General features: G+C 37.2%; 1 protein-coding gene across 1 annotated transcript in view; it reads left to right on the top strand.

Moving 5' to 3' along the window:
- TAB2 (TGF-beta activated kinase 1 (MAP3K7) binding protein 2) overlaps positions 1-9,672 on the top strand; it is an 18,974-nt gene extending 9,302 nt beyond the window's left edge. The window contains 4 exon segments of the mRNA XM_010175714.2: positions 3,426-3,586; positions 4,225-4,318; positions 5,653-5,733; positions 7,619-9,672. Coding sequence (XP_010174016.1) covers positions 3,426-3,586; positions 4,225-4,318; positions 5,653-5,733; positions 7,619-7,764 — 482 coding nt within the window. The 3' untranslated portion in view covers positions 7,765-9,672.
- Positions 9,673-12,444: the final 2,772 nt, after the last annotated feature.

Raw genomic sequence — 12,444 nt, forward strand, 5'->3', positions numbered from 1 at the left:
AGGGAGGAAAAAAAAAATCAACGTGAACTATGGAAATTACATATTAGATGACTGAATTTTGTGCAGCTTCAAATACAGATTTTGAAACTCTCTGCAAACATAAGTGTATCCTTTAGAATTTGACAAAGTTACTGCCCCAGAGTAATTGTACTGCCAGAATTCCCCTTTCCTCCATATTTGGCAAACTAGGAAATTTCAGAAATTCCTAGGCCTGTAGAATAGGGTGAAATTGTTGTGTTCCCAGATTAGCATTTTTCTCAGACACACGGTCACAAAAGACCCTCTAAAAGAGTAATTGTTTAAAATGCAGATTCTCGAGGCTTTGAGAAAAAAATTGCACATAAATTTTCAAACTTATAAGTACATTCAGCACCTGTTTGAGTAGGAAAGGAAAAGTGAACTTTTGTCTTCCAGACTTTCATGCTCCCTCTAATTATAATGATTTGCAGGCTTTTTGCAGAAAACGTGTGCTTTGAATGTCAGCATTTGTTCTTGCCAATCTGCTGAATGTGAACAGGCATCGAAAAAATCGAATGTGCACAAGTGCCCTGTTTGCACATAGTAAAATGTTGAACGTGAAATCTCTTCAGGAGGGAATCTTTGCACTTCTTTTGCTAGGATGATTACAGTGAAGAGCTTCTTTTTAAGGATGTCTGAATAAATAAATGCAGGCCTGAGGCTTTTGGGCTTGTACTCCAGGTTTACTCTATGTAGACTAACCTGGAGTGCTGCCTGCATAGGTGGAAAACCCTTCCTGCAAAAAGCACAGAGTTATAAAAAAGACAGTTAAAAGTCTCCTTGTGGACGGTGTAAACTAGATCTGGCAGCTGAATTGCACTGGATTCAGAGATGCACTGTGGGGTTTTTCTTAACGTTTTCAGTTGCTCTGATCAACACCAGAGGGAGCCGAATGTTTCAATTGCTGTTCCCTATTAACAAATACTGCAGTGGCATGTGGGGGGATTTTGTCTTCCCCACCCCATCTTTTTCCTACAGCTGCCAAATTGGTATTTAAGCAAAATTACCAAATTCTATGTGAAAGGCACCACTTAAACGAATGTCTTGCCAGTCCTTTATCCAAGTTATTTTTAATAGTAGAAGTTTAGCATAGCAATATGAAATGATTCTTCTTTTTTTAATCATAGTGGTAATTTTGTAATGAGGGTGTTTAAAATCTGTTGGGACTTGAAATTGTATACTAAAGTAGTTACAAAGCTGCTAGGAGAACAAATTGGATCATGTCTGGAGAGTGATGTTAAAATGAAGAGCACGTAGTGCTGTGGGCATCCATCAGTGCCTTCCACTCCCTGTGCAGTTCCATAATGACAACTTAATTTCTAAACCACAGCAGTGGGAACACATTGAAATGAGAAGTTGTGGATTTTTTTCTGTTTAGAAGAGTAGCTTGGGGGAAAAAAAAAAAAAAAAAAAAAAAAAGAGGAAAAGGGCAGGGCAAAGTCCTCCAAAGATGCAGTCTTGCTCGTAGTCTGACTCTTGAGGTTGGGCCATGCCATGCATCCATAGTTTGACAGGTCTGAAGAGTTCTGAGTCTAGTTAATAGAGCACAGATGTGTTTCTGCAGGTCAAGTACTAATAACCTGGGCTTTGACGAGTTGCCTCAGCAGTAATACCAAGGCACTGAAAATAGAAGAGACTATAAGTGGAAATAAAGTGTAGAAGGAAGAAGGACTTGTACTGTCCCTGCAAGAATAGAGGCAACGTAGTCTTTGATTTCCTTTTGCTGTAGCTGCAGCTGCATTTGTAACTCCTAGAGTTTGTAAATGGGAAAAAGTTCCTTCAGCTGTTTCTAAAAGGCTTTTCAAGATGGGAGGCTGTCTTTTGAGACGACTTACGTGGTGATTCCAAGTCTTCAACAAAAATCTTCATCTTGGGATTTCAGTTATTACGTTTCTATATCACATGCAAACATGGCTGCAATATATAGTGTGACTAGTGGCTACCCCAAGGTGCCTATTTATGCAAACATCTCGAAATCGAACAAAACTAAATGGAAGCTCCAGCAGCATTGTCACTTCAGTATCTTTGAACACGTGTGACTCAAAAGCCTGGGCAGAATCTCAGTAAGGCCTTGCAGTTCTGTAACACTGCACAAAAACAGTTTGCTGTGGTTCTTCCTTTTGAAGAACCTCTGGAAGACAAAATACGGTGTATGAATGTATGAACAGGCAGGAATTGCAGCAGAGGGCAGTTCTGCTTGCTGAAGATGTTGAAAGTTACATCTTTTTGATGTGCTGTTTTTTTCTCTACTGCTACTCAGGGAACCTAACCAACCAAAATTTGAGCAGTTCTAATTTTTTAGTATCTGGAAAAAATTATGGTGAATTAAACATCACATTCCAGTCAGAGTTTTGCTTAAACACTTTGTGAGGCAAATTTCAATCTTTTTAAAATACCTCGTTGTTCCTTTTTTCATATAATTTCCACAGTGCTATAAAGGTATCCATAGTCTGAGAAACTGATCCCAGTTTATATGAGTCATTGATTTAATAGATGAATGCATGACTGTGCAGAAGTTGAGATGATTGTTGGGTTTATTTAATGAAGCACTCTTTCATTTTTACAGAAGGTGATTATTGCTTTGAGCAGTGTTACCATGTGCTGATGTTTAATACTATACCTGCTTTTCATGAAATAAACTCCTTAAATTGTGTGATTTTGATTGCATCTTATGCCACTTTTTTTCTGTATAGCTTTAAAAAGGTGTGCTTTAAATGCTGCCTTCATTGTTTCTGAAATTAGGTCTCGTGATGCCATTTTCTTTACAAATAGTAAGCAGTGTTAGAAATTAGAAGCTGAGCTAAGGATGGTTCTGCGCAATAGTTTAGGGATAAAATGGCATAGAATCCAGCCTTTGTGATAAAAAAGTTTGCCAGCAGTATTGCTTGTAGTACTTCATTTGGTGTCTTCTGCTATGACAAGAATGCTCAATTGTGTTCCAGTCCAAATAGAAATAAAAATCAAAATCTTGATGCTCATCTAGCATTTATAGTGCTCTATGTTGCAGCCATCTTTCTGAAATCCTCTTCATACTACCTGCTCTACGGTGGTTGGGCTGAATACAGTGCAAGGAAACATTTGATTTTGGTTTCTGGTAGTCCTTCTTGTAAATTGGTTGGGTTCTCGAAAAATATTTTTACAGATGACAGCTAAATTTTGCAATGGTCACTTGATAGATTGTATGACTTTCTCATTGTATTTGCTTGTCTGTAATTGACTTGTGCTGTTTTCAAAAAAACAACTTTTTCTGTCTTGTAGCATAGACTTTCTTGTGAGGAGAGTGGAAAAGCAATCTGTAGCAATGTTCTTGTCTGCATTTTCCCAAAAGAGTACTAACTTTCATCTTTATCTGATGTTGCCATGTGAAGGAAAATAAAGTAGATAAAATGGGACTTTATGTATTGCAGCTTTACTGGTACACCAGAAGGCCAGGATGGAGCGACTTCAGCGAGAACTCGAGATTCAAAAGAAAAAGTTGGATAAACTAAAATCAGAGGTCAATGAAATGGAGAATAATCTAACACGAAGGCGTCTGAAAAGATCGAATTCTGTTTCCCAAATTCCATCAGTAAGTTAAAGCGTTTGTAGGCTGTAAACCTAAATCGCAAGCGTGGTCTGGCACAATAAATTAAAGAACAGTGGCTCATATATTGACAATATACTAGTGACAGACAATATAACTAGAATCAAACTGGTAAACACTGTAGTTTAGAGCAAGGACTAAATATGCACTATTTAACTACTAATTGCTTTGTGAAGTGTTGCTTTTAAAGGCAGTCACAAAAGATTTGACATGGTAGTCCTTCCAGATGTTCTTGAAGGTATGATCGCCTAATATTTCAGACTACAACTTAACTCATACTGCTTTCCACTCAAAGTATTTTTTTGTCTTTATGCGTATACCAATCTCAAAGAAACTGATTAATGCACCAGTTTTCAGTGCCAGATGATCAGCCATTGACCTAGTGGGCCATTGGCTGTGTCCTTACCACAATCTGGAGTTTTTCAGTCAGCTCTGAAGTCTGATGAGAGAGAAGAATTCAATGAGTCTGAAAGCTTTTGTAAGATTATGCTTGGATTAAAGGCCATTATAAGGGAATATTACTTTACTTCACTTCTGAAATAACTAAATGCTGTCTGCCTATGCAGATGTAACTCCTACTAAAATGGGAAAAGTTAGTCTAACAGGCAGATTTATTTTTTCAGCTGGAAGAAATGCAACAGCTAAGAAGTTGTAACAGACAGCTGCAGATAGACATAGATTGCCTAACCAAAGAGATTGATCTCTTTCAAGCAAGAGGTACAGTATGTCTTATTATTTCACCCAACTGTAAATGTTGATTTCTTTCTTCTTTCACTACTGCATGTATCAAAAGCATCTGTGTTATAAATGATGGGTATACACACTATTTGCCAAATCATCACATTAGTTTGAGAGAAACCATGGAAGTAATTGTCTTCTAAGCCAGTTATTTGTTGGCTTTATGATTTTGCTAATCCTGTGGTCTTTCATACTTGGCTCGGAAGAGAAATCTGTTATGCCAGTTATTTAATAAATGTTGTGGGGGTGGGAGAGGGGAGATCTGGTTGAGTATGAAAGAAGAGGGAGAAGTTGTTTTCTAAATTATGTAGCCATACATATGTGTCCATCTCTCTCTTGCCTTCCACTTCTTCTGTCTTGTACTCAGCCTTTCAAGTTAGCAAGTATGAAGTACAGTTGTAACTTCCACTGTGCTCTCCTCCTACTTTCCTTGTCAGCAGAGACACAGCCTTTGGTCATAAGAGTGAAACTATGAGACAGCTGAGCCAATCCAAGAGCTGCCAACAAGAGGTCCCTCTCTCTTCCTGCTTCTCTCTCTGCCTTTTACTGTGCTCTGGCTCTGTATTAGCTTCTTAGACCCTTTGCAGAGCTGATTCTGCTCACTAGCAAAGCACAAAATGTTGCATTGCTGGAAAAGCTTGCTACAGCTGATGTGAGGGAGAGGCACAGGAAGGGAGAACTGAGCTGGTGAGAGGGGAGGGACTAATGCTTTCCACTGTCAGCAGCAAGCTGTTAGATCAACTCAGTTATCAGCCATATAAGTTCTCCTTCAGACAATGTACCTGCAGATAAGGAGAAAGTAAAGTAAACAGGTGTACTGAAAGTAATGCTGCACTAAAAACTTGACCTTAAATAGAATATTCTAATTGCATGTGACTTTATATCTCTTTGTTACAGTAAATTGGAGTTAAGAGTTCCTTTAAGTATTAAATCTAAGCACAGGTAACATACCGCATAGTAGATAACCCACCTCTTTTAGTACAGTTACAATTTTAAAAAGTCTCTGGTAAAATTTACTAATTAAATACTGTTAAAGATTTAAGAGTGTCAGAAAAAAAAAAAAATAAAGGTGTTTGGTCTGCTGGATTCTGTTTCTGACTTTATATTGCATATTTGGGACAATCAGTTTCTTTAAGTGTATTGTTGGCATGACTGATATCTCACTCGGGTCTGTATTGCCACCTCGATATAAAAGGTGATAAATGAATAATAGTACTGTTTCAGAATTACTGCCAAAAATCCTGATATGCTTTTCTGCCCATGTTTATTTTTAAAACTGATGCACTTTCTTTCTTTTTTTTTTTTATTTTTAGGACCACATTTTAATCCCAGCGCTATTCATAATTTTTATGATAATATTGGATTTCTTGGTCCAGTGCCACCAAAACCCAAAGGTACTGTAATGGTAAAAATTTTGATTTAATACTAATATCTGGTTTGCATCTAATATCAAGTTCTGTTCTGTGAATCTAGTTTAAATGTTGATTATGAAATAGATTACTTCAAAAGCATACAAACCTTGCATTTATTTGTAGTGGTAGTAAATATGCTTCTGTTCGCTCTCATTTCCTCTCTGTTCATACATTCAGGAAAGCGAATACATTAAATGGGATATATTTAAAGAGGGATAATATGTTGTGAGGTAGTTTTAAGTAAATGGAAGCGCTTTTTTTGCTTTTCTTTTGCTTTTTTTTTTTTTAGAATGAACATGAGATACATTGCTTAGGGCTTAGGCATGAGTGAAACTTGCTTAGATGACTTCATCATTGTCTTGGTGAAGAGTGGATTTAATTATGTGTTACAATAACTCAGTTTGGTTACCCCGACTGGACTTCCTGGCTACTGTAGAATTTGTATTAACAATTTACACAAAAGCCTCTTCTGACCATTGTTAAATATAGTATTATATAGTTGAAGAGGAGAGGAATGCTGCCTGGTAGGGCAGTCAGTATTGCTGAATTTATTAGTCTTGAACATTCTGCTTGTCATTAAGTTTTGCACATTGCTGTTTTGGTTTTTTGGGGTTTTTTTTACCCTAGTGGGATGTCAAACAAGACGTAATAATCATCTCTTGTGTGTTACATAAAGCAGAGAATGAAATTTCACTTGTTTGCAACAGCATCATATGGTGGCCTATAGGCAGGCCAAATGAATCCATTAATGTGTCTGTGCAATCTTCTGTCCAGGAAATTCTCCAGATAACATGTGTGTAATTGGTCCTTGTAATGTGCAGTAACTGTTGTTACAGAATCTCATCTAAAGGATTTCTGACCATTCTATATTTCCAAATGGTCGAGATAAATTGGGTTTTTTTAATTTTTTTTTTTGTCCTCCAGACAGGTTGTAACTCCTCCAAACTGGTAGTTGTTCACGCTTTATAAGGGTTGGGGTTGGTTTTTTTTGTGCTTCATTATCCAAGCTGTTAGTGAAAATGCAGGGTAAGGTTAAAATCGGACTTAAACTAGAGTTACCACTCTTCACAGAAGAATGAAAAATAATTCTTTTTGCAGTTGTGGTCAGTAGCATTGTACTTCCTGAAGCTGCTGCTGTCCTTTTGCAGGCGTTACAATCGGGTAGTTGCTAATGAGATGTTCTCCAGTTGAAGTAATTGGCTAAAAGACTTTGCTCTAGTTGCCTAAACTGGAAATCCTCAACTTCAGGAGTCACTCTTCTCTCATATCTCTAATGTTTTTATCTATTCTCTTTTAAAATAGTTGGAAGGTTTGTTTTCTAACACATCATGCAAAAAGATGCACTCGTAGACTTGGGAAGATTACTTTATAGCATGACAGCTAGACATTGATTTTCCTTTAGTATATCTGACTGCTTACCTGGTTTGAGGAAGAGCTGCTGATACTCATTCTGTGGTCAAAATGTTAAATATGTCAAAAGGTTCCAGAGCGCTCTTGTCATAAGGAATTTTATACTGCGCCATAGACCTCAGACTTCTAAATCTTGTGCATGGTTCCGGTGCTGATTAATTTCTAAATTTTATCTCCTTTTCATGCAAGAGCTTTGAACTGAAACTAAAAGGAAAGAAAGCAGGGTGAAAGGATGGGAAACTTGCTTTTTATAGTTTCACCTTGTGCCATTTGGCTGACTTACAGTTAAGCTGTAGTCAAGGGGGTGGTAAAAAGCTGCCTCTGTCACTTGTAATAACTGTGCTGTTCTCAAGGGAACAAGATAGTTCTCAGTTACTGAAAAACAAAAAAAATCTTGGAATTCTTTCCATGCTGTTCTTGGTTAGTAACTGCTTATCTTATCTCTTTCATGTCACAGATCAGAGGTCCATTGTGAAAACACCAAAGACTGTTCCAGACACAGATGAAGATGAGGGTGCTCAGTGGAGTTGTACTGCCTGTACTTTTTTAAATCATCCAGCCTTAAATCGCTGCGAACAGTGTGAAATGCCCAGGCATTTCTGAGCCAGTGGGCCTGCTACCTTTTGGAAAACCATGGCAAACACACAAGGAACTATCCAGTCATTGGGGGGCAAAAAAAGCATTTATGCGTAGGATTTTGTAAAATGGAAGGTGTGACGAGATGGTATTTTGCTGATGTTAAATGTCACCCCACAGAGCTAGTAATACCTCAGTGTTGTGTCGCAGGCAGTTGAAATTCATCGGCTGAAAGGTAATCTGCTGAAAGACTCGGTTGCCAGCTGCCTAAACCATGTACAGTATTACCAGTGTCCCAGTAACACACACCATGTTCAGTGCTTGGGTGTTGCCCATCCTCTTCTCTGCCCCGATGTCACTACTGAATTTTGACAGGGGAAAGGAATAGAGTGCTAGCGTTTTTGTTTTCAGAGCTTTCAGTGAAACACTACATGCACAGAGGAGATCTAAAAGGAACAAGGTTTAACTGTTTAAACTGTTTGCTGCCACATAGTGCCTTCGATAAAGGGAAGAACTTCACAAATCAGTGGTACTCTTTGCCTTGTCTTCCCTGAAAACATCTCTGTGAAGCCAGAAATCAGTACAATCACATCGAAAGATGAAAAGGAAAAACTGCATGCGTTGTCTGTACAATACACACAGTGAAATACCCCAAAGCTTTTCCTACTGTACATAGCTCTAGAGCCTGCTTTAAGTGATTTCTTTTCTTCACCTTTATTATTTTCTTGTACTTCTGTATGTATAGTGTAATAGTCTTTGTTAACTTTCTTTTTTCCCTTTAAGTGATTAAGCACGCTCATGTCCCTTTTTTTTTTAAGCTTTTACCTGAGAGAAGCGATGCCTTAAAATAAGAGCATTAATGAGAAACTATGCACAAAATAGCTTTCCTCTGCTCATTCTGTACATTGCTCTTGTAAATGCTGATGATCTGTGAAGACCTGCAGATGCAGCGTGGTAAAAATGCAGGAAAAGTTGGAAGAGTTAGCATATAGTTCACTCTGTACACTGAGTTTTACGGTGGGTGACACAAGGTAGCATTTTGTCTGGCATGAGGGAACTTCATACTAAGAAACTTTAAACCCACCAACAGATCAGCATCCGATTTAAGCTTGCTTCATCTGCTGGGTATCTTTCAGACTCCTGAAGAGAGATTAATTGGGGAAGTACATACAGTGCCAAAATCAACAACAGCAGCAGCATCATACAGCTTTGTTCAAGGACTTTAAATGCTTTCCTGTTTTGGCAGCCAGTTTCTAAACCTGACTTTGTGGTGAAGTCTCATATTTATAGAAAACAAGGATAGCAATGTTTAGGACAACTGAAATAAAGGCTGGAAAAGAGAAATCAAACAGACTTGAACACTGAAGCAACCTCAAGCATCTCTTTATTTTGATGATCTATTTTTTTAAGGAAAATATTCACATGATCGGGGATTTATGTAACCGAGATCAAGAAAATGGAATTCCAGTACAGTATGCACGAAAGACGGCACGCAAAGAATCATGTAGCAGCACTTAGCGTGAGGCTGGAGGGAGTGCTAACAATGTAGCAAGAGACAAAGTAGACTGTCACCCACTGTAAACATTTGCCAGTGGACATTTTTATTAGGAGTTTTACAAGTGATCTATGTGAATGCACAGAGGCCTTTGTTTTGAAGGCTTTGCATTTTTTTATGTGGGAAGAAAATGCCAATCCCAGGTAATTAGGCAGTAGACCCAAAGCACTTGCATCCAATGCATTTTGTTTATAAAATGAGGCCTTGTTTTTCAGCTTCATCTGCAGTTCTATGTGAAGATTGACAAATCAGTTTTTACCTGTTTATTAATAAAACCTAATTTGGATATCTTGAGTTGATGGTTTTGTGATTTAGCTGGGTAAACTGTCTTTGTAACAGATAAGTTATTTATAAAAATTAAAAAAAAAAATATATTCTAATGTTTGGTTTTGTGATTTGTTTGCTTTTTCCATGGTGTGGAGCAACAGAATACTCAACAATAAGTATTAAAAGTAGGCTGATTTCTTATGACCAGAGATTTGATTTAAGCCTTTGTTTTGTTGAATCTTCTGTCTTTTCTCTCATGCATTATTCTGTTTGATACTCATTTGCTGAGTGTAAAGAATGTATTGCATAAAGTTGCACTGCCAAGATTGTGTCCTGACCAAAGAACCATTCTCTTACTCATGAAGTAATAAGCTATGACACAGGCCCTTTTTACTTCATGCTTTAAGGGTTTATGATTTTGAAAATGTTTCTCTAATTTCAAATGAGCAACCACTTTGTCCAGAGTAATAGATGACATACTTTGTGTACTGTTAATCTAAGCACATTTTAAAGATTAATAGGGTTAAACTGTATTTGGATGCTATGCATATTACAGTGTTACGAGATGTGGCGTGTTCCTGGACTTGTCTTTCCCACTTGGACCTTGTCTAGGCAGATGTTTGGTATGTGGAGTTGGGCTTTCCTGAGACACAGTGGTGCTGTGTAAAAGCCCTTCAGGAGGCATCTATAAACAGATGAACTACAGATCCAGCAGAAAACATTCCCTAACACAGGTCGATCAACTGGAGTGCCTTAACCTGCAGTATGACAAGTGGCATTTGGAGCGAGGGGGGCAGCTGTATTCAAAAAGCGAACAAGAAACTCCAATCAGCTCTAGGGTGGAAATAGAATGTTTTGGGCAACAGGATGAGCAGAATTCCATTTCACCTATCAAATGTGTAATTGATCTTTTCCCTGCATTTACTTGTTTATTTTCTGGAGGAAAAGCATAGCAGTTAGCTATGCAGACCATCAGCACATTTGTATGAGAGTGTATTAGGCAGTATTTTCAATAACTGGTCCTGGAATAGTGAGACCAGAGAAATGACATCTCCAGTGTCATCTGTTCCACAGACTTTAACCTTCACCTTCAAGAGTTCTGTGTTCTTCCTGTGTTTCAGGTCTCATATCATTAGCTTTTCCTTCAAGTTGTTGCCAGTATATTGGCACATCATTACGGTATGTTTTTAAAGGGTAGGCTTTTAAGGGTTCAAATTTTGAAGGATAAAATACAACCTAGATTTCAGTGCTGTATTTTTTTCTTTTTCCTAATAGAAGGCAAATACAAAATATGAAACATTTGCGGTGAGGTTGAACTTGGTATTGTGAACATCAGTAGTTTATCTTGGATGCTGATTTATGACTTTGTATTTCTGTACTGTTGTTGTCAGGGATCTCTATAATTGTAAAAAAACAAACAAAGAAACCCCACATTCAACACCAAGTAGATTATTTCACACTTTAGCAGGAAGGGAGAAGTATACTTCTTGGCTTTTTAAACTGCATGGTTGGTATTTGTGCCTGTCTATGTATAGTTGTTTGGTTTGTGTGAACTTAATGTTATGATCTTGAAATGTCTACCTTCAGCAGATTTGGTAGATGTCCAGGGAGAATACGTTTTTCATTTTCAGGAAAGTATCCTTATCAGTTCTGCATTTCTTCAATCAAATTATCCTACCTTGAATGTACATTGGAGCCTGGACACAAATGAAGACTTGATTATAAAGATGTTGAACAACCATTTTAAAAAAAAAAAAAAAAAAAAAAAAAGCCAAGTATTGAAATCTGAATATTTACCCTTTTCAATAGTACTTCTTCAGTATTTTAAAATGGGAGTATTGCAATAATACTGTGTCAGTTTTCAATAGAGTTAATAAACAGCATCTGTAGTGTATACTGTGAATCCATGCCAACTCTTACTAATACTTAGGTGTAACTTTGAATAGCAAGGAAATGCTTTGATTTATTTTCTTTTATTTATTTTTTAAAAAAAATCCTTATAATTTGAACAGATAATAAGAATTAACTTTAAACTTTTGATTCCTTTCATTAGTACAGAGTAGTATGATTATAATGCATTCCTTTTTCAAGTCTTGACTGCTTGAATAGCTCTTCTGTTGCCAACTTTGAGGAACAGCTTTTGATTTTATGTAGTCCAAAATGCCTTGTGAAGCTCATATTTTGTTTAAACTACTTAAAAATTACTGGAGAGTGAAAGAACAGGAAGAGTTAGTATGAAATGTTTGAGGGGTTCAGGATCCATTACAAGCTTAAGTGCTGTAAGAACACTTGGGAATAATGATGAACATTGGCCATGATGTAATCAGACTGAATTTTTACTTTTTCATTTTGACACAATTCTCAATGGGTTTTGTTTTCTTTGCTTGAGCAGTTCTGTGTCAGTGATGTGTTTGCTTCTACAGTAGAGCTTCTCAGATAGTACCACCTTGAGAGGCAGCGTTGGTAGAACTCACGGAAGTGCTTGCTTCACTTCAACTTTAGACATGTTGGATTCCCAGTAGTGTAGGTGGATATAATTTTGTTTAAATCAAAAATGCAGATATTTTTAATATTAAACCAAAATGTAACAATCTCAGGCCAACACAATACTGCTGCAGGCATGAGTTTAGCTGACTGTTTTTACCAGTGTCCCATTCTCTTAATTGATTTAAGTTGCAGGTATCTACATGCAGTTAAAGGGGACTTTGAGCCAAAATGCTTTATTGCCTACATGGATTCAAGTTGCCTATTATTTGCAAGTTTATTTAAAATAATAAAACACTATCATATTGCATGGGAGTGCAGATTTTGTAGGAGAATAACATATCAATTTGGGTGTTACTCAAGTGAGCAATTTGAAATGCTTGTATAAACTTAATTCTGGT

Source organism: Antrostomus carolinensis, unplaced genomic scaffold, assembly GCF_000700745.2.
Source record: "Antrostomus carolinensis isolate BGI_N321 unplaced genomic scaffold, ASM70074v2 scaffold5689, whole genome shotgun sequence".
In the NCBI taxonomy this organism is placed as follows: Eukaryota; Metazoa; Chordata; class Aves; order Caprimulgiformes; family Caprimulgidae; genus Antrostomus; species Antrostomus carolinensis.